The following is a 26,087-nucleotide window of genomic DNA, read 5'->3' as shown; positions in this document are numbered from 1 at the left end:
ATTGCAAATGGGGATATACGTGTAATATCATTTACGAAGTTTAATCAATTAAAACATTATCAATTACTTCAAATTTTATCGTAACATTTTTTATTATTTTTAGCTCATTACTTATTCACTGAAATTATTAAAAAAAGAATAAAAAAACCGATAAAATTTATTTCATCTGATAAAGTTCTGATTTTTAATTTTTGAGATAAATATATGTATTTTTTAAAGAAAATAGTCACATATTTCGATTATTATAAATTTAGTAATTTTTCTTAATAACAAAATAAGATAGGATTGATGTTTACAATGTTGCTTGCCTAACTTGGCCACTTAAAATTTATAAATTTTAGAAGATAGATTTAGTAATACAGTAAAACTTTGTTACAACGGGATTCAAGGGGCCGATCAGATATGCTGTTACAGGCGAGTGCTCTTTAATTCCGAATTGCCACCTCGTAACCATAAATTTTTACACCATCATTATCTATTGTAATACAAAACATATACTGTATGCCTAAGAAGAATCTGTTGTAAAATGAAATATCGATGTGTTCTGTATTATGACTAACAAATAAAATTAAAATGTCTTACAACTTTTAGATGTTAATACGTTTTGCTTTGAGTAGTGCTTTGATTTGATGAGTAATGATTTTTAAAACGCATATTTGCTGTATAACTAAATATGTGTTTCTGATATAAGAGTTTCTTACTGTTTTTACATAATTTTCTTTTTATAAGTTTAAAATAGTTAAATATAAATGAAATAAATTTTTTTTAACCAATTTTATTAATGTTTTTATCGGATTTAAATAAAAAATATAAAACCTTTCTCTAAAATTTAGTTTAATCTAAATCTACTAAAATCATACGTATACAGACAGTTTCACTGAATGTATTTGGTAAGAAATAAAAAAATAGCCCTACAAGAGCTGTTCGTAACTTACAAACTTATTTATTTTATTTTACATCTGGAAAATGAATTTACATCATGAAACAGGTGTTGGCTAAAAGAATAAGTAAAAGGGTGTATTTTATAAATAAAATACTGCAATGTCGAAATATAGCTACACTATATATGAATGGATAGGCCCGGTTTCGGCATCAAAATTTGTATTTTACACTGTCTGTATTATTGAAGTGGAAAGAACCGCTGTTTTACTTTAGTTATCGCCAATAAATATTGTTTCTAATATATTCAACTTAATTTTTTTTTTTTAATTTTATTTACATATGTGTAATTTTTTTTTTAACTATCATATATTTTTAATTAAATTCAGGCCTACAGATAGTAGTTTAACCAACTGATAACTTGTTTGAAAATGTAAAAATTAAACGACAACACGGCCTCTAAAGAGAATATTGAAATTTAAGATCTCGGTTAGTCGACCTTTTTTCATAACATAGATTGGTTTAGTATTTTATGTTACTGGTGTTGATTCTAAAGTATCGATATAGTTTAGCAAACGATATTTTTATTAATATTAGGTTTATCGTATTAACGAATATGATACCCATTCATTTTTTATTTTCGTTTCAAAAGCACTTAAAAATCGTCACGGACAAAAAGAAGAAAGAATTATATGAATAGATCATCGGTAAGGAATTAACAAAACGAAATTATAAAACTTTAAAAGATCTATGAATTTTTCATATAGAAAATATGTTTATATATTTTCGTTTAAAATTTATATCCTCAAAATTTAATTATTACCTTGAAAAATGTACTAAAAATTGTGTACTACATTTCTTTAATTAATGGTCAGCAGTAATTAATTGTAATAAAGCATGTTAAATTCAGTAAAATATTGGTTTTTCTTTGAAAATACTTATTTGTAAGCAGATTGATGAATGGTGTCGTTTTATTTAATACTGTTAAACAAGAAATAGAATGTAACTAAACATTTATATTTAAAACAGATTCAAGTATTTACTATAAAATGATATCTATATCTATGCTATGATAATCTATGCTATATCTCGACTTTTGCTGTATTTTATTTATAGAATACACCCTTTTACTTGTTCCTTTAGCCAACTCCTGTTTCATATTGTAAATTCATTTTCTCGATGTAAAATAAAATAAATAGGTTTGTAAGTTACGAACAGCTCTTTTTGTTCTAATTTTTTATTTTTTACCAAATACAGTCTGTGAAATTCTATGTATACGTACGATTTTAGTAGATTTATATTAAATTCAATTTTAGAGAAAGGTATGATATCAAGAAAAAAGCCGATAAAAACATTATTAAATTTGGTTAAAAAAATTATTTCATTTATATTTAACTATTTTAAACGTACGAAAAAAAGCAAATTATGTAAAAATGGTGATACTCTTATATCAGAACAGATATTTAGTTGTACAGCAAATATGTGTTTAAAAATCACTTCTCATATAATTTTAATAAGTTAAATCACTACTCCTTTCTGTTAAATTGTTATCTGTTACATGTATTAAATTTACAAGTTCTATATTCTTTAAGAAAATTTTATTAATCCATTTTTAACACAACTGAAAATTTGACGTTTTATATAATTAAAAGAAAATCATTGTTTACTATTGAAAAAATCATATTCCATCTGCATTAAGTAATTCTTAAGATTTTTTTCAGTACACTGTTGAACTGGATATTTAATTTATTGATATTTAATACTTGTTGAATCAGGTCACGAAAATTACCAAATTGTACATGGTTGTAAGATTATAAGTTTAAACTATTATTATAATAAAAAAAAAAAAAACTAAATAAATACAATTTAAAAAATAACCTTTACGTAATAATAATAATGATAAATAATATCGATTACTATTAATCAATCGTTTTATAAAACAGCAAAAATCTAATTTCGATATCCACCATTTCAACCAGTTTCTATATTTAAACCTCTGCTAATTTTCTAAAGATATCTAAATTTTTTTTTGAGAACAAAACAGGAAAATTCATAAAAAGAAAAGTTGAAAATTCTTTTCAAAGAAAACGTGTTTACTATTAATAAATTAAAATATTTAATAAATTAGGATAACATTTTGTTCCTCTTCAGTGAAACTATTTTATTTTCATTTTCCAACAATTTAAAAAAATTAATGATTTAAAAATAAGTAAACGTAATCAGTTATTATTAAATATTATGATGCTACAAAAATTCTAACTACGTTTCTCAAGAAGCTGAAATTTATCCATAAAATACAACGCGTATTAAACATTTCATGCATTTAAAATTTATTTCGTTAAATTATTAATGTTTATTACAGAAAATTTATTTATTTCTTAGATTTAATAGTAATTCATTGTTTTGTAATACTTCAATTAGATTCATAATAGCATTAAAATATATCACTGTTTTATATGTATATTTTACGACAACATAGTGGTATATCTCCAGTTTTCTAATCTAAACATTTCTCATTCAAGTCCATTTCAGACCGAATAAAACTTGATAAATTATTGTGACTCAGATTTTTAATATTATAAGGGATACTTCATGTACGATGTTGGCTGTCGGTGATTGCATCTACCCGCATCATTCCCTTGCGTACTTACTGATGTTTAATGTGTTTAGTTGTATCTGTTTATCATTGTACAATTCAAGTGTTAAATATTTTCTGTGAAATTTATTACATTTTTTTTTTAAATTTTCTTCTCCTTATTTATAAAAAAGCAACTGTTGGCAATTTATTAAAACAATTCAAAATCAGAAAAGTTGATGTACTCACAATAGTCCTTGCCGAAATTATATATCTGAAACACTGTTATCACTGTTTTAGGGAGCCAATGGAAGAAATAATATTTTTTTAAATTAGCTAAATAACACATACGAATAAAATTTTAATGAATTTAAATCTGTATAATATCTTGCCATCTTCAATTTATTAACAAAAATTTGTTAGTTATAATAAAGCGTAATTAACAAACAGAATTTTACGATTGTACAGTAAACGTTTTATTGATATAAAACCAAATATACATCACTAATATATATATATATATATAGAATTTTGTAATTCAACGTGTAGAGAAAGAAAATACTTTGGTCTATAGCTCTTTACCAATATTAAGTTTTTCGTTCTCTGACTTATCATTGATTTTATTCTCCATTTACTTTAATATATATTATATAATATATATAATATATATATATATATATAATATATATATAATATATATATATATATAGTACATCAAATTATTCCTCTGCCATCTGAGCTACTTGTAATAAACATCATAAACACAATTTGAGAAAATCAAAAAAATTAACTAATTTGTGCAGAATATATTTTATATACATAAAATATGCTAGCAGACCCATCGCAGCTTCGTCTGCGCTCTATGGTTACTTATATTTCCCGTCGCGCTCAGGGGATGTTTAGTCAGTCTGCTTCACTCTCCCTTCCCGTCTAGCTAGGGGGCTCTGCCTCCTAGACCCCCCTTGAGCTCATTAAACTCATTCTTGTGAAAATAGTAATGCTAAATAGAGATTAAAGCCTGTTCAATTTATAAAAAGTATCAATTCATTGTAATTTCCCCACAGTTACAGTTTGGTCAGTTCACACCTTAACATTGAGTGATCTAAGAATGTGGGTTTCAAAACAGTCGGTTTCCATCTTAGAAATATTAGTTATAACTGGTTACTTGTACTTCGTGCGGATAAAAATGTATTTTTCCTGGTTTTTAGCACCACTAGGAGTGACCGTAGTTCGTTTTTTAAAATTTTTTAATGGTTTTTTTAGTCAAGTAACTGAAGGCAGTTGCAGCTAGTCGCGTCGCACATACAATAAGAGTGGCAGTGACTGTGTTGGTAGAGCCGCCGCGCTGTACACCATCACACCCCTTAAAAAAATCGATTTTCAAAAAAAAAAAACCAAAACGGTTTTTAGATTTAGATTTACTCTTCAGATATTTATCTGAAGAGTATTTGCAAGCCCCAATGTAGTTATAATCTCGTTTAGTATAATCAAAAATGCGGGAAATTTGTAAGCATTTTTTAAATATTTTTACCTTTATTCACTCCTTTCAAGCTCGAATTTTTGAAAAATCTAGCAATTGATTTTTAGATAATTCATGAAAATTACACAGACCAAAAATCAAGTTTATATCTTCATTTATTACCGAGAAATTTAAAAAAGTAGTAAATTTTATTGTTACTCCATTTTAACCCTTTTAACTCGGAATTTCAAAAAATCCTTTCTTAACGTGTATTTAGACCGTAAAAGTAGACCCACCGGGTTGGTCTAATGGTGAACGCGTCTTCCCAAATCAGCTGATTTGGAAGCCGAGAGTTCCAGCGTTCAAGTCCTAGTAAAGCCAGTTGTTTTTACACGGATTTGAATACTAGATCATGGATACCGGTGTTCTTTGGTGGTTGGGTTTCAATTAACCACACATCTCAGGAATAGTCGAACTGAGAATGTACAAGACTACATTCATTTACACTCATACAATATCATCCTCATTCCTCCTCTGAAGTATTATCTAAACGGTAGTTACCGGAGGCTAAACAGGAAAAGAGAGAGACCGTAAAAGTAACATATATACGCAAATTTGCATCAATTTATCTTCAGTAGTTTTCGCTGGGCTTTGATAATCAGTCACCTCAGGACATATTCTTGTGTGTGTGTGTGTGTGTGTGCGCGCGCGCGCGCGCGAGGGCGCATGTGTAATGTAATTTATTATATTATACTTTTATATATTTTTTGTTAATTATTTTATAAATTTTTGTAAATTCCGATGTTGTTTAATACAGCCCATGAAATTTTATGATTAGCATGATTTATTAATTCACAGAAACTGCGTTATATAAATAATTTTTAAAAAACACACGAGGAAAGTTATTTTCAATATACGGGATTAGATTATTATTATTGTAATTTTTTTTTGCATGTGGGATAGAATATGATAAATGAGAACAATGAAATTTGTTAAGAGGTGACATCTGTTAAAAGACAGAATTATTGATTTTATATTCCCATTATCTTAAACTTCACAGTTTCTTTATTTTTTACGTGTGTTTTGTACAAATCTTGTAACGGATTCATTGATTCTCATCGGAAAAAAACGGGAAACTTATTTCCAGTTCGTCACAGAAATCTATTGATAGAAAACATAGTAAAAGAAAAAATTACGCTAAATACAAACGTTTGACGAATGAACACCTGTTGAGAATAATATATTTTTCTTTTTTAATTTATCGGGAAAGCCATATTTCACACACGTTCATCATACGCTTTTACACGCTGAAGATCAGTATCCGCTAGAAACATCTAGAGGAAGTATACCACCTGACGAGTTTCTTTTATATTTATTAGAAATTGTTTACAAATAATAATACTAAGTACAAAAAAAAAATATAAAACACCATTTCTATTTTAATAAAATTACGTAAAGTTAATGTCGTATTTGTATGCCTGTATCTGAAATTGAAATTTTTTATGTTCTTATACTTTGTACTACTTTTATAAATTGTTGTTCTGAGTGGGAGAGCGATAGTATCTCGGCCTTCCAATCGGAGGTCCTGGGTTCGAAGCCCAGTCGGGCATGGCATTTTTCATACGCCAGAAATTTCATTTCCATATTCCTTTGTACTAGCTTCAAAGTATCTGTGGTGAATTGATTCATCAAGCAAAAAAACAATTTTTTTAAATTGTCTTGATGTTAGTTCCTAATAATGGCAGTCTATAGCAGCAATAGTCGTAGCAGCAATGATCTTAATATAAAAAAGGTCTTTGGTGTAGTTTTATATTTTCCTTAAGAATAATTAAATAACAATGCGAAATTTATTAAAATTAATTTTTTAATGAAAATAGGAAAAATTTTAGCCCATTGGAACTTTACTCTGATAACGTCTTATGAAAAATCTAAAATCCCTTACGGTTTTCCTAAAAATTAGTTATGATATGCATAGTCTAGGGATAAAAAACTACATGAATTAATTCAGTATTTATTTTAACGTACAGTTTCTCAACTGGAAACGTGGCAGTTAGTTTATTCATGAAATGTTTCTTAAATTTTTATGAACCTAAAAATTGGGTTTGAGCTCTGATGCATAATTTTCTTCCATAATCGTTAATTTTTATTTATGAAGATATAAAAGTGTCAGATGATTTATATTGTTTAGTTTCACGGACGGACTTACCATATAGAAGGGAAGAGAATCTAATATTTAAAATCTCTCTGAAAATCTCACTTTATTAAAATAAATTAATAAATACGTTTGAAAACTGGACATTTTCGTATATTTCCATTAACAATAATTAATATAATTTTTATTACAAAATCTATGTCAAATTTTGGACAATCTTTTAAAATATTTTTTATTATATCTATTACAAATTTTTTTATTCATTAATAACAATTAACGGGGTTTTCGTGCCTCTGTAATGTAACATTATTTTACGTTCACTGTTTACCAGACATTTCAAAAAATTGATTTAAACTTTTTTCAAATTCAAAGATAGGAAAAAAATTATTAAAATTAAGATTTTTACTTCCTTATACGAAGTAAAGGAATTGTTGTGATCGCGAAAAATTTCGGTTTTCAGATTTCAACGGAAATATCCATTTTGACTAGTTTCGGCGTGACGTCTGTACGTTCGTACGTACCTTAAGTATCTCGCATAGCTCAAAAACTATTAGCTGTAGGATGCTAAAATTTTGGATTTAGCACTGTTGTAACATCTAGTTGTGCACCTTCCCTTTTGATTGCAATCAACTGGACCAAAAGTGTCCGTAAAGCCCAAAATCTCAGAAATTTGGATTTTGGACTTTTTCTTATCTGCAGAAATAAGCTCTCATTGAGAGCTTATCAAGATATATCATAAGTGGTACATATTTTCATTTGTTCCAAAGTTATAACCAAATAAAATTTTAATTAATGAAATACTTTGATCTTAGAAGAGAAATGCACATCGATTCGAATCAGGCTTCAACTCCATTTGTTTAAATTTTTTTTTAATTTAAATATATTGATTTATTAATAATTATTAACTTCTGATTGTAAAAAAACTTTTACAATAAATAATAATTCAACAATAACAATAAAAAAAAACAAAATGAAAAAAATATCAGAAGTTATTAATGAAATAAAAGTTTTATGTACTTTTCATTTTTTTTAGATGTGTATACGTAATTTAATAGGCGTGCAAGGAAGTCATGTGGTGTCCACATCAGATTTTTTTATTATTGCATTAGTATATATCTCAACAGGTATATCCCGTAAAAAGGTTTTGTATACATTTATCATTATTTTAAAGAAAATTCTACATTAAAAATTAACGTCAAATCGTTACTGTGTTCAAAATAATTTTGTTTTCTTTATCCATACATATTTGTAGTCTTAGCTTTAATATTAATTTATTGCTGTTTACAAAAAAATTGTTCTCATCAATTAAGTTAATTTATTTTTATTGTACTTCAGTTCATCTATACAATTTGATTTACTGCTGTATAACAATACCTTCATTTCCCTTCAAAAAAGGGAATCTACGCAATAACATCAAATGGCCTAGAGCCAACTCTTCTCACTATTTTTCATTCAATTATTTTACCGTAGAACTTCACTTCTAGAAAATTTAATTATCTGTTACTGTGTCATAAGTTTCTTCATAATCACCTTAAAAGATAATTTAAAAATTCTATTCTTCTTTAACAGGATTTGTCGTTTACTTTCAATAGATTAACATAATAAGTTTCTTTACTCGTATCAGTATTTTAAACTTATTGGATATTATATTGACCTCCCATACACAAGCTCTAATCTTAAAATTTGAATTAATCAGCTTTTATATAGCAAACAATAATTTAACTTCAAAATAGAAACATATATATGCAAGATAGATTTTTAATTGTTACCTGAGTAACAATTATTATCTATGATTGTTTTTTTATATACGAGGTTTGTTCAAAAAATAACCGAACTTCTTTAATTACGCACCAACGGAGATATTTAGTAACGTGCGGTTGGCAGTATTGTGTCCCGCATAACCTCCTCTATAACCAAATTTTCTTGGATTGTTGATATCTCGTTTAGTTTTCGTGTTATTGTTATTTGAGTGCAACGTGTTTAAGTGTTGATAGCGATTTTTGTAATGTGTGTTTTTCGCAAGCAACGGTAAAACTTTGCGTCAAACTGGGGAAAACTTTTACAGAAACTTTTCAAGTTTTGAAACAAACTTATGGAGATGATGCTCTGGGTCTTACACAATGCTGCGAATGGTTTTCACGATTTAAAAGTGGTCGTCAGTCAGTTGAAGATGATTCTCGACCAAGAAGGTCTACAACTTCAACTGATGACGTATGCTCAGAAAATCAACGATCTGGTGCGTGAAAATCGCCTATTGGCTGTCAAAGAACTTGCGGAAAGGGTTAGCATCTCGATTGGATCATGCCATGACATTTTGACTGAAAAATTGAGTATGCATAGAGTTGCAGCAATGTTTGTTCCTCGTTTTATGACCGAACAGCAGAAGGAAAAGCGAGTGGACAATTGCCGGCAACTCCATGAACAAGCTGATGACGATGAAATATTCATGGAAAGGATCGTAACGGGATACGAAAGCTGGGTTTACGGCTACATTGAGACAAAAGTTCAGTCATCAAAAAATCGCACATTACAAATATCGCTACTAACACTTAAACATGTTGCACTCAAATAACAATAACACAAAAACTAAACGAAATATCAACAATCCAAGAAAATGTGGTTTAGAGAGGAGATTATGCGGGACACAATACTGCCAACCGCACGTTACTACATATCTCCTTTGGCGGGTAATTAAAAAAGGTCGGTTATTTTTTGAAAAGACTTTGTATATACCTATCATGGCATTCCCGGCGAAAATCTAAATGAGGAATAACATAGATTGATTGAATTGACCAACTAAAAGTACAATAGTTAATAGTAATAACTACACTAAACTTTATTTGTCGTGTTTACTTAAAAGAAAGGGCAATTCGGTATTCCCATATGACGAAAATTTATTGTTATTCATTACGGATAAATACATTTACATTATGAAGAAATACTTTTAAAAAATGCATATGGTACAAAGCCATAAATTATTACAATTATATCATAGAAAATTATGTCATAACTATTTTACACACTACCATAGTAGTCCTTCAGTTCGGTGCTAAAAATCATTAAACTTGATGAAGAACTTACTTTAGAGCTGGCCACATAGATTTGGCCGTAGGAAAAACAGTCTTTTCTTAAATAAAAAACACAAGATATCGACAAATGCAAAAATAGATTTTTAGATATTTATATTAAAAATATATTTACCGAAAATCAAGCTGATTTCTCAATTTGTACCGCAAAAATTCGAAAAAGATGAAATTTAGTTTTAACCCATTTCATCCACTTCATCGAATTTCGCAAAACTCAGAAATTAGTTTTGAAATATTCGTTTTAAGAAGTTAGAGACAAGAAATTTTGAGGGTACTTTTGTTTTATATAGTAGAGGTGTACTAAGAAGGATTTTGCGAAATCATTAATTTCTGAATAAATCATTAATTTTAGAAGATATCGACGACTTCTTAAAACATCTGCTTGATCGTATATCGCCCCTTCAGATGAAAAAAATTGAAAAACTGAATCGATTTTTTGATATTTGTTTAAGAAAACTTTTAAAACAAAGATCTAATCGATATCTCTTTTAGAAACTGACAAAAATAGAAAAAACCTACAGTATTATTACATCCCAATTCATCTTCTTAGATTTCGAATTTCCCAAAATCCTTTCTTAGAACATCTCTACTATACAGAATGAACGTACCCTCAAAATTTATTATATCTATCTTTAGTAGGTTGGGAATTGATGACTGAATGAATCAGTCAGTCATGACATCTTCGTTTATATGTGTAGAACATTATATCCAAAAGTGAAAACTTTAAAGGCTTTATTTACATTTCAAAATTACTGGTAGTTATTTTTGAGATCAAATTTGCTAATAATAATTATTGTCATCATAAATTTTTTTTCAAAATCTATAATTTACAAAGAATTTTGCTCTGTTTTTCATAATAAATTATTTGTTATATTATTATTATTATTTGTTATATTTCTTATATTGTAAGTAATACCTGTACGATTATTTATTTGAGTTTTTGCGTGTAAGTTTCATATATTCATTAAAAAATTAAAAAAGAGTTTTATATTGTACTGATTACGTGTGAGAGACTGGCAAGTGAGATTTGATAATATAAAATTATTTTAAAGCAATATTTATATAGGTAATAATTTCATTGTTAGTTTAATTGTTCAGTAATGTACAGAGCTGAATACATTTTATATAAGTTGGCGTTCGATTGAGTAACTACATGGGAACCGTTCATTTACTCAGTACTTTTTTCACGTAAAAATTTACATGCTGGTGTATGTACATAAATGAGGCTAATTTGTGATTTTTACAAAAAGATAACGTCTAGAAATGTTTGTTTTATGCATCATATATATTACAACAGAGAGATTTCTTCCTATTATGAAAGTTTCATGTATTTCTCATCGCATTTAACTCACCCGCACGCGTAACTTTGCGTCTGTATATATGTGCTTGTTTGTTTCATTACTGTAAAACGGTAATGTGTTCAAGTAAATAGCATAAAATGTTGTTTACTTTCTAATGGATCAGTGTCATTGTCCATAACATACAGGTTTAAGCTGATGTTCAGCGTATCGTTACACTTGTTCATTGATATATTACTATTAAACGAAAATTACATTAGATTAAGCTGTAAACTTACATTCACATTATATTAAACGTAATAAAAGTTAGAGAAATCGTAAGCATCGTGGGTTTTTTTTAAGACAAGTGATGTTACACTAGAGTGTAACATTAACTATATATGTGACAGTAGAGCAGAATAATTACACATAGCAGTTTTTACCTCTAAGTTTCACTTCCTAAGGCGTTTTACAGTTAATTTTAAACTCACAAATAATGTTTAATGTACTTTGCCTTTTTAGTTAACTTCTGAACAAATATAAAATATCGAAAATAAGTAAAGGTTCTTATGCTTGTCTATTAAATTACATCCAACTGTTATTTTAGATTAAAAAAAAATCTTATTCCTAATAAAGTAGAACGCATTCGATATCTTTCACTTGTTTTTTTACGCTTCTATAAACTAATTTTGTAACAGTTTAGAATCACAAAATCTATTTTTCTATGAAAAAATATTATACAGTTTTTAAAAAAAAACTACATTTTTAATCATTTTTAAAACTTTTATGATACATTTTTGAAATCTTTTAAATATATGCAAATAAACAAAACTATTAGATGGCCAAAAAAATTTGATGACAGATTTAAAATGTAAAATGTTGAATTCGTAAATTTTTAATGTTCATATATTTTTTTTTTACCAAAAAGTAAATAATAAAAAGTAATTCGGTAGTAAAGTTTTATAATGAATAATTATGAATTTATTAGTACTAATTCAGGTTGTCAGAAAAGTGAATAATTTTTGTTATATTATTGTTAGTAAAGCTTTTTATTAATTTTATCTGTTTAATCGAAATCATTATTAGGGTAAAAATTTTACTACCTTTCTATTAAAAATTAGTACTAAATAATTTTTTTTTAGAATTGATTTGAATGCTGTATTAAAACCAGGTTTGTGGAACACTTTATATACTTTCAATACGCACAATAAACGAAATAAAACCAACAACTCTGTTGTTATTATGTCAGATATGAAACTTGTATTTCTTGTAATTTCCATGCTGTATTTTTTCACACTATAATGGTATAAAATGTATAAATAAAATTGTATTTGTAGTGATGTTTGTCTGTTTATTTTGAGTGTTTGTTATTACCTTTTATAATATATAAATAAACGCAAGCAAAAAATATATAATTTTACGCATGTAGGCTGCTTCTTTTTTTTTTTTTTTGAATAGTTATTATATGTCAACAATTCATATGTAATCATCACTGAGGATTCTTCGTATACTCAGGACGAATAACTGTATTTCTAGTTTCTTTTTCTTTTGTTATTTTAGCTTCATGGAGTAAACATTATTATAATCTTAATAAAACACTTTTTACTGAATTTGATGAGAAAACATATTTTGATCTCTTATGAACATTTTATCAGAAGCGGAAGGATTTCTTTATTAAAGTCTAAATTACAAAGAGTGGACGAAATAACGCAATTATAATAAAACAGACTGGCTCTACCAAGCAGACTTCATGTAAAGAATACGTTTGTTGGTATTAAATATGGTTCTACAAATTAAAAAGAAATTCCAGAAAATATTTTTTGTGAAGCGTAGCACTTTATAACAATGAAATTTGGACATCAGATTAATATGAAATGATAATATTATAGGGTTTTGAAATCCTGTGATGTTACAAGAAGATATAAAAAATAAAATAAATTAATGAAATCCGAAATAAAAAAAATTTAATACGAATGGGTGAGGAAAGAAATTTGTGACAGGATAGTCTAATGAAACGAACTCAATTGTTAGGTCATGTGTGAAGACATCTATGTTATAAAAATTCAGGACAGAAGAAGGTATATTCTTCCTTACGAAGGAAAACAATGGGATATATAGAACAGGTAATTGAGATGTAGTAAATATGCAAAGGTTAAAATATTTGCTAGAACAGATAAAAATAGAGGATGGGATCAAATTAGTAAAGTGGTTGATAATTGAAGAAAAAATTCGTGCAGTATTAATTAGTTTTGCATTGCTATAAAAATGTACTTGCTTTTATTAATTATAATACTGAATTTATTTTCTCAGTTGACTCAATTTTGATTTTCAAGCATCTTATCTCACTTAAGTAAAAATTAAATTAAATTCATCTGTACGTATCGCAAATGATTGTGATATTTCACTTTAAAAAATTCAATTAACCAATTTCACTTCTTTTTTGTGGTTAGGCCAACTAAAATATCATTATGAACCACCAAAATATCATTTCTTCTGGTTTCTTTTTCTTTTCTCCCAATATCCTTTTTATTTTTTCCGCATATTTAGTTTTCCTTCCGATCATTTCACTTTGATGTGATTCTTTCCCTTCTTCACCCATTCAAACTTAACTTCGTGTACTTTTTTATCTGAATAGCTTATTAATCTCTCATTTCCTTTTCTTGGATCCCTAGGTTCTGTAATTTTTTTCATATGAAATTGAGCAGAAGCTCTAAAAAGAAATTGTTACACGAGTGGATGGAACATACATTAACATACCCAGACGTATGTAGATTTCTGTGTGGATTGAAGGTTGATAATTTATTTATTTTATTATTACAATTGAATAAGCAATTTATTTTTTTAATAAAACTTTTGGCTCATATTTTTTCAAGGAAAACTACACTTTTGATGATCACTTGAAGTTATGTTTTTTAAAACGTTTTCCAGACTTTCTGTTTGTGAAATAATTTAATTATAAGGCTGATAAACAGAACTGAAATAAAGAGGCTTAAATATTCATTTACTTCATTGATGCAGACATAATTTGTTGAATTTACTCTACGGTAAAGTCGCGCATGCTGATTTATCGAAGATTGAAAAGTCGAAATCAATAATCAGAGGAAAATTTTATGAACCATAAAGTTTTAACTAATTTGGTAAAACGTATTCGAATATGTGTGAACGGTGGATGAAAGCAAATCTTGGATGCTTCTTTTCTTTGCAGTATTGTTACATGTATCCAGTTTTTAAACTCATTGAGAAACTACTGTTTGGTTATTTCATTACTGCCATATATATATTATATACATTGTTTTGTTTTGCACGCGCGCGCGTGTGTGTGTGTGTGAAAGGGGAATTCGTATCCTGTGTTTACGAGTGCACTGACATATTTTATTCCTCTTTTGTTGTTATTCAGTACGTTGAATCATAATTTTTTTTTTCAATTTCAGCACTGCAGACTGCATCGCTTCTTTGTTTTGTAAACTAATGTTCAAATGAAAGTTCGTACGTTTATTGTATTTTTTTGTCACGCTTGGTTCATATATAGGAGGATGTGTCTAGTGTAAAGTAAGCAATCAGTACGTGACGATTGTTACTGCGCTATCTGTCGTCAAGTTAATCAACTAAAACTATAACAATCGCTCCCCCAATGTTATTTACTTATTTTCTTCTTTTTTTTTACTACTGACCATGTGATTTTTTTTTTTTTATCTACTGACCATGAAAATTGTAAAACTAATGACCAGTGACCCTGTCCGTTTTATTTAACGTCTTGCATAATTTCTTTTCTTAGACCGTGTAAGTTATTTATTGTTATTGACACATCCACCCAACATTTTACTATAGCAGCAATACATTTTTCGTGTTTTTGTAAAGATTATTTTAAGTATTATTTTGCTTCATTCAGCTGTTTATTAAATAATATTTATTAATTATTTGTACTTATCTAAAATAAATATCTTGAATCTTTCATCATTATTAGTTTAGTGGTACTGTAAACCATTGTAATGAAACCTGAACTTGTTAAACATTTTAAATTTCAATGTAACGAGGAAACTTTCATCTGTTAAACTTACAATTGGTCATTTATTTTTGTAGGCGGTATAAATGAGGTAGGAAACGAAATAAAATATGATCTTTTAGGATACAAAAAAATTTTAGTATTTTATTTCATTTCGTAGTGTGTGTGTGTGTGTGTGTGTGTGTGTGTGTGTGTGTGTGTGTGTGTGTGTGTGTGTGTGTGTGTGTGTGTGTGTGTGTGTATGTGTGTGTGTGTGTGTGTGTGTGTGTGTGTGTGTGTGTGTGTGTGTGTGTGTGTGTGTGTGTGTGTGTGTGTGTATTATTTATACATGCATACACACAAATTGTAAATAAATAATAGTTGTATGTTTATTTATAACATCCAATATAGATTTTTTACAAATTAAAATTTTCTTACAATTTGGGAACATCATATTATTTTTAACATGTTTACTCTGTAGCTGAGTTGAAATTCTATCACTGTATGTACTAGTTATACATAACAGTATTTAGTAATCGACTTTTTGTCCAATTTAACAGTTTAATATTTACTTTTTTCCACGATCATAATATTATGTTTTATTTTTGGCTTAACGATAAAATAGTTTCGTATCTACCCAATTTTATTTGTCTAATATTTGTTGCATACTCTGCTGTATACGACTTCTAAGTTCAATTTTTATTGGTTTTTTTTCTTTTTTAATAGAGGTAGTATGAATTCAAAATTATTTTATAACAGAAAGTAATTTTTGTATTCTTAAGAATGACTACAAATTTTAATGAGTGTCGTGTTAAAGAAACCGTAAACTGTTTTATCATGATAGTACATTAATTATTATTGTTATTTTAAATTTGTTTCTTTACAGCTGATTATAGATTATCAACAAAATTATTTAAAAAATTACCTAAAAATACTTAAATTATTTAATAATACTTGAATAATTATTTTTTTTATCATAAATTATGATGTTAAAGATGAAATAGTTGGTTGGTTTTTAATAGATTTTCTAGGATTCTATCGTAAGTAATTTCATGCATCATATTTTTTTCATATATCTGTGTATTTGCAGCTCAAGATCATTAGAAAAAACATTAAAAAAATACAATAATAAAAATAATAATTAATACGTATAATTTATGCCTACATTACAATCATGTACTTAATTCCAATCATTTAAATTAAACTTTGAAGTAGTTGCTAAAATTTCATATATTTTATACTAGATTTAATTTCATATATCGTCATTGATTGATCTACCTGAAAAGATTATATAAATAAGCTCCATGTATCACATAATTCTACAGAAAGGAAAGGATTTTCCGTAAGGAATCCTAAGTTAGCATCGCTATTTTTTCTGAAACTATTTTTTCAGGACTGAAACTTTTTAATAAAGAAATTACATAGTGAAATTTGTTATATTCTTTAAAAAAACGTATTTAAATAACCAATCGATTAGCAACCTGATGTAATGGGTTTGATCAAAACGAATGTAATATTAATAGTTTCTTAGTAAAAAAAAATTTCACAAACCATCTTAGGAATTAATTATTCAGTAACAAAACCTTTAATAATTGTGTAAAAATGTAATAAAATATATGAAGCTAACTGAATTGAATAATTTTTTTGATTTTTTTTAAGTTTAACCCTCATTAAATTATGTAGTTGTGAATAGAAATTTCTTTAATATTATATAGACTAGTTTTTTTTTTGTTTGTGTTTGTATGTGTGTGTGTGTGTGTGTGTGTGTGTGTGTGTGTGTGTGTGTGTGTGTGTGTGTGTGTGTGTGTGTGTGTGTGTGTGTGTGTGTGTGTGTGTGTGTGTGTGTGTGTGTGTGTGTGTGCGCGCGCGCTCATTCACACATTATATATGTGTTGTTTTTTTTCTTTGTAAGTTTTGAAAACTATTTATTTCCATAATCATTATTTTTGCCTGAAAATTTTCTTGAATGAGAAATTGTAGGCCACAATTTTTAACCAGTTATGTTTTTATAAAAACTAAATAAAGTATAATTAATATCCTCTATAGTAAAATATTACCTTATATTTTACGGCATGTGGGTATTTAAAAATCATTTGATAAAACTCTAAAAATTATTTATTTTTTTATTTTCCTCTAAAAATTCTCAGACTGCTTTAGTTTACTTACTATTAGTGTAAACGTGATATTTACTTAGTAATATCATATATTACTAAAACTTATTTTATTATTTGGGAAAAAGATGCAAATTATGTCATGTTTTAATCTTTATTTAATTTATAGATTTCAATTTACGTTATAACATTTTAAAAAAGGACTTTTTTCATGTATAATCTCAGTTTAGGCTTTTAACATCTTTTTTTAAAGTTGTTCAATGTTTTGTGATGTTTTTATAGAATTTGTTCTTGTTTCTTTTACTTTTTGTTTAATTAATCCAATTAAATTTCTTTTCCATTTTCTTTTTTCACTTTATATTGTTCTTTAATTATCAATTACAGAAGAAAAAAAATCAGCGGAAAAAATATTGAATATCTATTTTTTACTATTGTTATATGTTCCTGTTATTATTTTGATAGTACCTCGTCTTTTTATCTTAACGACATGTCCTCCTTTTATATTTTATTCTTATTACAGAGAAAAGAAACAATTAAATACAAAATTGTTATAATTATGTTTTATTATTATCTATTCAACTATATCGAAGGTCAAAGTGAGGAAGCTACCAAAATTGTTAATTCGTTGTACATCCGATGTCCCACTTTTTATCTAGATTACTCTTTCAGGTTTTCTTTCTTTTGCTTTTATTCTATCGACCTTAATTATCGTTAGAATAATCTAAAGTAACTGTTATGTTGTGGTAAAAAATTATTTTGTGTTAGTTTTTAAAATGTTTATTTATTTATCCTTACTACATCTTGTTTTTACTTGATTTTTATTAATTACTTATCGACTTGATTTAATTATTTTCTTTCAAACTTATGGAAAGTCTTTTGCTTTTATATTATTTTTATTATGCAAAACGGATGGGAAAATCCTCATTGGAAATTTAATCGAAATCCTTACGTTTCGTCGTAAGGCATCTTCTACCAGTAATCTCATAAGCCATGACAGTAATCTCATGGATATCGAAAAACTAGTAATTCTTGTATTAAAAAACTACTGCTTATCGTTGAGTTTACTTGGTAATATTAAAGAAAGGTTATGACAATGTATGTTGTAAAAACACTGTTATTTCAAACTAGTACTTTTATTTCATTACTTTAAGAAATGTATTTCGTACATTTACTTTTTTAATGATTATAAAATTATAATATCACATTTTTCCTACATAATTTATTATTATTACATTATAATTATGACTATATTCTAGAATATTCTAGGTGGTGATAGTAAATCATTTAAAATAGAAAAATTAAAAAGTCATCAGGTATTATAATCAGATATTGATAGTTAAATGATGCAATATGATCAAACGTTCTTGCACTCCAATTCCTTTCAAATTAATATTATACAAAACCTATTCATTTACATAGTGTATATTTTAAAAATACGAGTAGATACTGTTTAAATATAAATTTTAGAAATTGCACTTGCAGAGACACAATGAATGTTAAAAGTGCTCGGTAACAAAATGCCCGAATTAAATTTCGTGGCATGTTTAAATGTGGTATATATGTATATATATTTTTTTTACTTTTCTTGATGTTGCTTGTGAAATGCTACAAATACACTTTTGAATATCTATTTTCAATCCATGTAGCGTTTATTTGATTAACAGTTTCTTTCAAATCCTTCGTCGAATAAATTTATAAAAAAGGAGGTCTAAAAATCAGGAAGATTACAAATCATTGGAAATTATTCGGTCCCAGCATTCTTTAATAAGCCTTAACATTAAGATCTACCGGGTGTGTGCATTAAATAATTATCTATCTTAACTAAATTTTTAACGGCCGCTATTTAACGGTGCTTTTAAATAAAATGTAAGGGCCCTTTACACCCTTACATATGACGATCCTGATGGTGATACTAATTTCTTTCTAAGAACGTGGCGAGGGCTAATGTAGTCGATGCCCGTAAAAATTCAAGAAAAAAAAAATAATACATAGATGTGTCAGTGGACAGTGTTATAAAAGACGATTGTTGAACGGACCTGTTACCTTTACCAAAAGGGTTTCTTTTAGCCCCTTTCTGGATACTCCCATTATTATATTTTCGACTACTTTCTTTTTAATTGATAGGAATCCGTTACTCAGGTCCATTGTACCGGTCTTGTTACAATATATTAAATAAATATAATTAATTTACATTACGATTTACTGTTCTTTTTGCGATTTTGTTTTTTAGAATATTTTCCAAGTCTGATTAATGGTTACTTAATGTTATGGGGTAAGGATGTATTGATCTTTATCGTGCATTTTTTCCCCTGTTATTGTGACTGTCATCCAGCAATGCTTATTTTAAAAATTAATTATTCTTAATTAATATTTTAATGAATTAATTTTTCTCTCGCTTAATTTTAAACGTTAATACATTTTACCAGTTTGGAGGAATAGATAAGATTTCAGACTTAAAAGAACACATAAAATTAAATCAGTATTATAGCTCATATGTTAAATTATGATTGTTTTAGTGTAAATGCAATATAGAAATTAAAATGTAATTGACTGTAATGGTTATTAGCGCTCAGTAACTTTAAATTCAAAATTCCCTTCGAAAAACCAAAAAAATTAAGAGTTTTTGGCTTCATCGAAAAGTTTGAAGATACAGCACGATTTCCAAAATTTTAAATTTTTCTTGGATTCTGCCAACTACTTATGGCTACTTTATATATATATATATATATATGTATATATAGACACACACACACATTCTTATTATAGCCTAGTACATATCTTTGAATTACTTTGTTATTATAATTAAAAATTAAGCTAATAAAGAAATATTTAATTTTTATATATTGCTTTTTAATATCAAGATTGGATCTTTTATATTATGCTCTCCGAATTTTTTTTATGCATTATTTATGAATTGCTGATTTTTCCACATTATGAATTGTTGTAAAATATGGAATATGCAACCATCCGAATACAAAACTAGCAATTTTTCATTCGGATGCTGCAATTTTACAATAACTTAATGTAACCTTTCTCTCATATAGTCGTGACACCTGTAATAATGCTTTACAACAACGATTTTTCGAATACTCTTAACACTGCAACTAACGAAATATCACCTTAACTTCACAAAGAAATATATAGAAACATACAGTAATTTTTATATGTAATAAACGAAAGTAGAATATTAACAAAATGAAAAATTTTACTTTCCATTTTGTCATTAGATCATCCTAAAACAAACATGCCGTGCGGGAAAAATGTTTGCTACACACTTAACCAGTCATTTAATAAATTCTACCCACTTAATTAAAATTAACCTAAACAGTAATTTGAATAAGGAAATATTTTTCAGACACATTAATGTGCGAGGGACGAAATATTAATATTGCATACAAATATAAAATATCAGATCGCTATCTTATCTGTAAGCCTACCTGTGTTGATTTGGAGGAACCAACACAGGCAACAGTTTTACAAAGTTATTTAACTACAACATTATTTAATCGTTTAATATGATTTAAAATATATTACATCATAATTTTATTTAAATTCGGGAGAAGAAACAATAAACTCGGTGCGGGACGCATAACAGGGAAGATCTTGAGTCACCTGAAGATGATCTTGTAATAAAAATTAATCCAATAAATTAATGTACCTGATAAATAATATTTCCTTATTCAAAGTATTGTTTAGGTTAATTTTACTTAAGTACGTAGAATATGTTAAATGAATGCTTAATAATGTTCAAGTCGCAGAACGTCTAACATTTTTTAGAATAAAGAAAAAGAGCTATGATATGCTATAGCTGACCTAAACAGTTCCGAACACCCTCTGAATTTACAATTTGAGAGCCACTGAAAAAGGGATACATAATTTTTCATTGTGATTTTTACGTTGTTAAATCCAGACGTATATAAAATACATCTCTTCCTATACCCAATGAGCGCATATGTAAAACATGCATAACACTACTAAAAATAAAGAAAAAGAATTATTTTAAGCATTATTTATATTCTGCTATTTATATCTTTAAATATATAAATATCTTATTTCATATTCTTTCTTTTATTGGTTTTATAAATATTTCTCTATTTTTCTTGGTGTATGAATTGTGTGATTTAATCATAGAAATTACAGTTTGAATTTTTTTTGCAATAAATTTAATAAAATGTATTTATTATTATTATTATGTTATATGTTAATGTGTTTGAGCTGTTTAAAATTGTATACGTATTTTACAACTAATGTTATTATATAAGAGAAGAAAGTCGTACGACAAGAACAACCGCACCGCGCAGCATATCTGAGAAAGTAGCGATATAATATAGGAATAAACTGGCTGATGACATTGATTAACTTAATACTCGTAGTTAGTGTTTTTATACTGTTTTTAGACAATAGAGGTTTTTTACGTGCTAATCTTTTACACACACTTATTGTTGTTAAAAAATCAAATTGTGTTCACCCGTGTACACATCGTATGAAAACAAAACGGAACAATATTATATATCCAGTACTTCCTAGTTGAACAATTTACGGATAGTTTCCTTGTATTACAGGCATTATTGTAGAATTCAGGAATAAATGTATTGTTACAAATATTTGTGGTTAAACCTACACAATTATAACGCATAAAAACGTTTCTTCATAAGTACGGAAGCTATTATTTTCTATATGTAGCCTACATAAACGTGGAGCTGTTGGTTTGTCTTTTACGAGGTACGAAAACTACTGACCCAATTGTGATGTAGTATTGCGGTATTTTTTTCAGAGTCTTAATATGAGTCTTATTACATATTCCTTTACTTTCAGATAAAATATATGTTTTTTTTAACTCCGATTTATTTTAGTTTATAAAATTTTTAATAATTTCTTGTTGATCTTTTCTTCAAATCAAATTTTAATGCAAATATGCATTAAAAAATTAAATTATTAAAAATTAATGCTTATAACATATTTTATAGCTTTTATTTAGGGTTGTTTTATGTTTACATTAAGTTTTCTATTTATCATTATTAAATTATCATTGATATTAATTGTTCAGAAATTTTATTGATTTAACTACTCATATTTTCACTTGGAAAGCGCTTGAAAAACATATAAAAATAAAATAAAGCCTTGTTATAAGGTTTGAGTGGGACGTTTTTCTAAACTTACCCAATGTGCAAATTAAATTAAAAATTTTTCAATTGTACAAATATTTATTATTAAAATTATATTGTTTTTATCTATTAAATCCTTTTGGGAATAATTTTACTCCTTTAATTTTTTTTTTGCCTTGGTTTATTTTGATTTTTCTCATATCAGTATATTTTGTTCATCTTTACAGTGTTGTAGATTATCCAGTTTAGACGTTCAAGAGTTTCCTTCTTACTGTATTCTGTGTCCTGCATCCTAATTGTGATTTCTGCTTACAAGAATATTAAAATGACCTGTTCATCTCTTTTACTAACACTTTAATTAATATGTATATGCCGCTAAAAGGTCGCTTGTGCATAAACTAAAATTTTAAAATATACTTTCTCATTCTTTCTTGAATTTTACCTTTTTCAAATCTAAATCGATTTAAAACAACCTATTCATCCTATACTAAATATACTTCTTTTCGATTCAATATGGAATATAAGTTATAATATTACTTTTCAACAAGTTTTTGAAGGATTCATTTAAATTATTTGGAAAATAAAATAGTATGTGATCACCAATCTGTCTTATCTTTTACCTAGTCTAGGAGACCTTCATAAAAAAAAAAATCATAAGATCGACTCGTCGATTTCATGAAAATTAAAGCTTTCAAAAGCATCTACAGGTGGAATTTTGAATGTCATTATTTCTATTTAAGTCGATTTAAAGCATAAATGAAGTAGTTCGTTAGATCTATGTTAAAAATTACTAAAATGTTAGCTTTAATATAATTCATTTTAATTAATCTTCTGATATTTATAATTCGTCGTGCACAAATTGCATTATAATTAATCCTCGTTATTTTTAATTTTAAAGTTTACTATTACTACTTTCTTCGCACTGAGTTTCTCAAACTCTTTTAATTTAATTTTTTTTCGCCTTAGGTTCTTAACACTTTACTTTGCTTGAAATAAAGTACTTAAAAAGCGGCTGTAAGCGTCATTTTCCTCTTAATGAAGACGACTTAAGTCCTTGGACTTTTCTCTTCGTAATTCTGAATATTTTATACCCGAGAATTTTTTTAAATATCCTATAGAATAGTAACTAAAAACAGTTTTTTTTTAATCTTTTTAAATAACTCGTTAAACGAATATTTGTATGTAGTAGTTAAGTAATATAAAATCGATTGAGTTTCTTCGTTTTGATTAAATTAAGTAGATAATTATTAATCAAATAAAGGAGTGCGTTTTAGTATTTAATGGCTCATTGTGATTGAAGTTTCTTAAGTTTTTATAGTTTTAGTGATCGGATGACATCTTTCTAATCAGAATAAATTGCTTGTCGTTTAAGGAAAAAAATATTTATAAACTTCCCTTGAGCTTACAGTAAACTATTTACACTTGTATCATTTTATGAAAATGATACAAGTGTAATCATTATGAAAATGATTCATAAATGTATCATTTATGAAAACCTTGAGTTATTCCATACTCTTAAAATTTTTCATATAAATAATGTGCAATTCTATTTCTGAAAATTGTTAAGCGATTAAAAAATTATCTAAACATTTTATTTTCTCATACAATAAACTCAAACATTATATTTTGTTTATAAGTTTTAAGTAAAATATATACTTATAATTTTAATATATATACTTATATATTTGTTATGTTGGTTACAGGTGCACAGCAGAAGAAGCAAAAAATATCGTATTAGAAGCTGCTTTAGGAAGTACACCCATTACAACTGCAACAGAATCAACGACAACAATGAAATGATGTCATAATTATCATACTTATTATTATTATCATCATCATCATCATCAACATCCACACCATCATCATTACCATTATCAACATCTTATATGAAATGTACATTTTATACTATAATTTAACTTAAAACAAAGAACTATAGTAATAATTATTCTACAATAAGAATTGTATTTTTATGAATTATTAAAAGCGGGCATATATTTTGGGATAATAACAGTAAGCATTACTTTTTTATATAATTATTCATAGGTCGTTATTTATCCTAAAAATTATTATGTATTTTTTCAAGGTTGTGAGAATTTTTTATACAAAGCAAAAAAAAAATTTCATGCTTTGATATGTTTTTGTTTCTTTTAAACCACATATTAAAAAGAAGTTTTGAGCATAAAATTTTTCTTAAAAATTTGTTAAATAAAACGTTCATTGTTGTTTGAACTATTGCATTCGTTTAAGTTTACTTTCTCTCGTACGAGTATATAATGACATGAAAAAAACAACTAATTTAGTTATAATTACGTAGAGAATGAGTATTTTCCTTTAATTCAAATGTAACTATCATTTAGAAAGATGTAATCAAATAATTACAGTTTGTTGTTGGTTTTTGTTTTTTTTTTTAACATTAATTGATATGTTTTAGTTTTTTTTTTAAATATAGTGATAATTTATAAACATTATTAAAATAATCTATTTAACATTTTTGTACTTGAAACTACTCAGCAAGAAATGGTATATTCATAATGACTGCTCTAGTTATGATATTAACTCATACTTCTTACTATTTATTCAATATAATAATAAATATGTGTAGTTATAACAAATACTTTAAGCAATCAGACTACTTGTTAGAACAACAATCTACTTATTAGAATAATAGTAGATTTTGATAAATTATAATTTGATTAATATAAAACAAATTTTACAGTTACTGTATCGATAAAGAGATTATTTGAGTAACCATTTAATAAAACTATTTTTTTCTGAAGTGTTGATTCAAATAAGAGGGTTCGTTTTGCTTTGGAAAAGGATTACCCATATTTTATGAAATGAAATAATTTACATTAGAGGTTAACTTCACTTTTGATCCATTTAGATGAATTATTTTCACACTGAAAACCCAGGGACACTCATATCCACGAACTTTTAACCTTCAAATATAATAATTTATCCTCATAAGTTATATATCTATAATAACCTAGATGCAGTAGAAAAATAATTGTGTTAGTACCAGTGATGTTGGTATTACATTAACGGTGGTATGAATTTTTTTATTATAGTATTATAATATACATGCAATATCTAAACAAATTTAAAAAAATTAACTCATTTTCTTATGTAATTTTTTTAAAATTCTAAACAAAAGAAAAATGTGATCCAATTCGGCATAAAGAAAGTTTCACGCTTCTATTTTTAGGGGAAACGTTTATCGTAGATTAGCATTATAAAAAATAAACAAAGAAGAATCTACTTCTCTATACGAGCAAGATTTGTTTCGTAGATTCATCTTTTAAATTTTAATAATTAGATAATTAATTTTTCACATTTTTTTTCAAGTTGAGCTTGTAATAAATACCTTATTACGAGTTGTAATAAGGTAATACTCGAGTAATACTACGAGTTGAGTAAGCCTACTTTCTATTTAATAGATAGGTCCACCGGCTGTACTAACG

At 26.8% G+C, this 26,087-nt stretch overlaps 1 protein-coding gene across 1 annotated transcript in view; it reads left to right on the top strand.

Annotated features, from left to right (window-relative positions):
• Positions 1–24,719, top strand: part of LOC142325347 (uncharacterized) — a 156,195-nt gene extending 131,476 nt beyond the window's left edge. Inside the window, exon 3 of the mRNA XM_075366997.1 lies at positions 24,330–24,719. Coding sequence (XP_075223112.1) covers positions 24,330–24,426 — 97 coding nt within the window. The 3' untranslated portion in view covers positions 24,427–24,719. The remainder of the gene's footprint in view (positions 1–24,329) is intronic.
• The last annotated feature ends 1,368 nt before the right edge of the window (positions 24,720–26,087 follow it).

This window comes from Lycorma delicatula, chromosome 5 (assembly GCF_047948215.1).
Source record: "Lycorma delicatula isolate Av1 chromosome 5, ASM4794821v1, whole genome shotgun sequence".
NCBI lineage: Eukaryota > Metazoa > Arthropoda > Insecta > Hemiptera > Fulgoridae > Lycorma > Lycorma delicatula.
The sequence above is the reverse complement of the archived record's forward strand: the minus strand, read 5'-3'. Positions and strand labels throughout refer to the sequence as shown.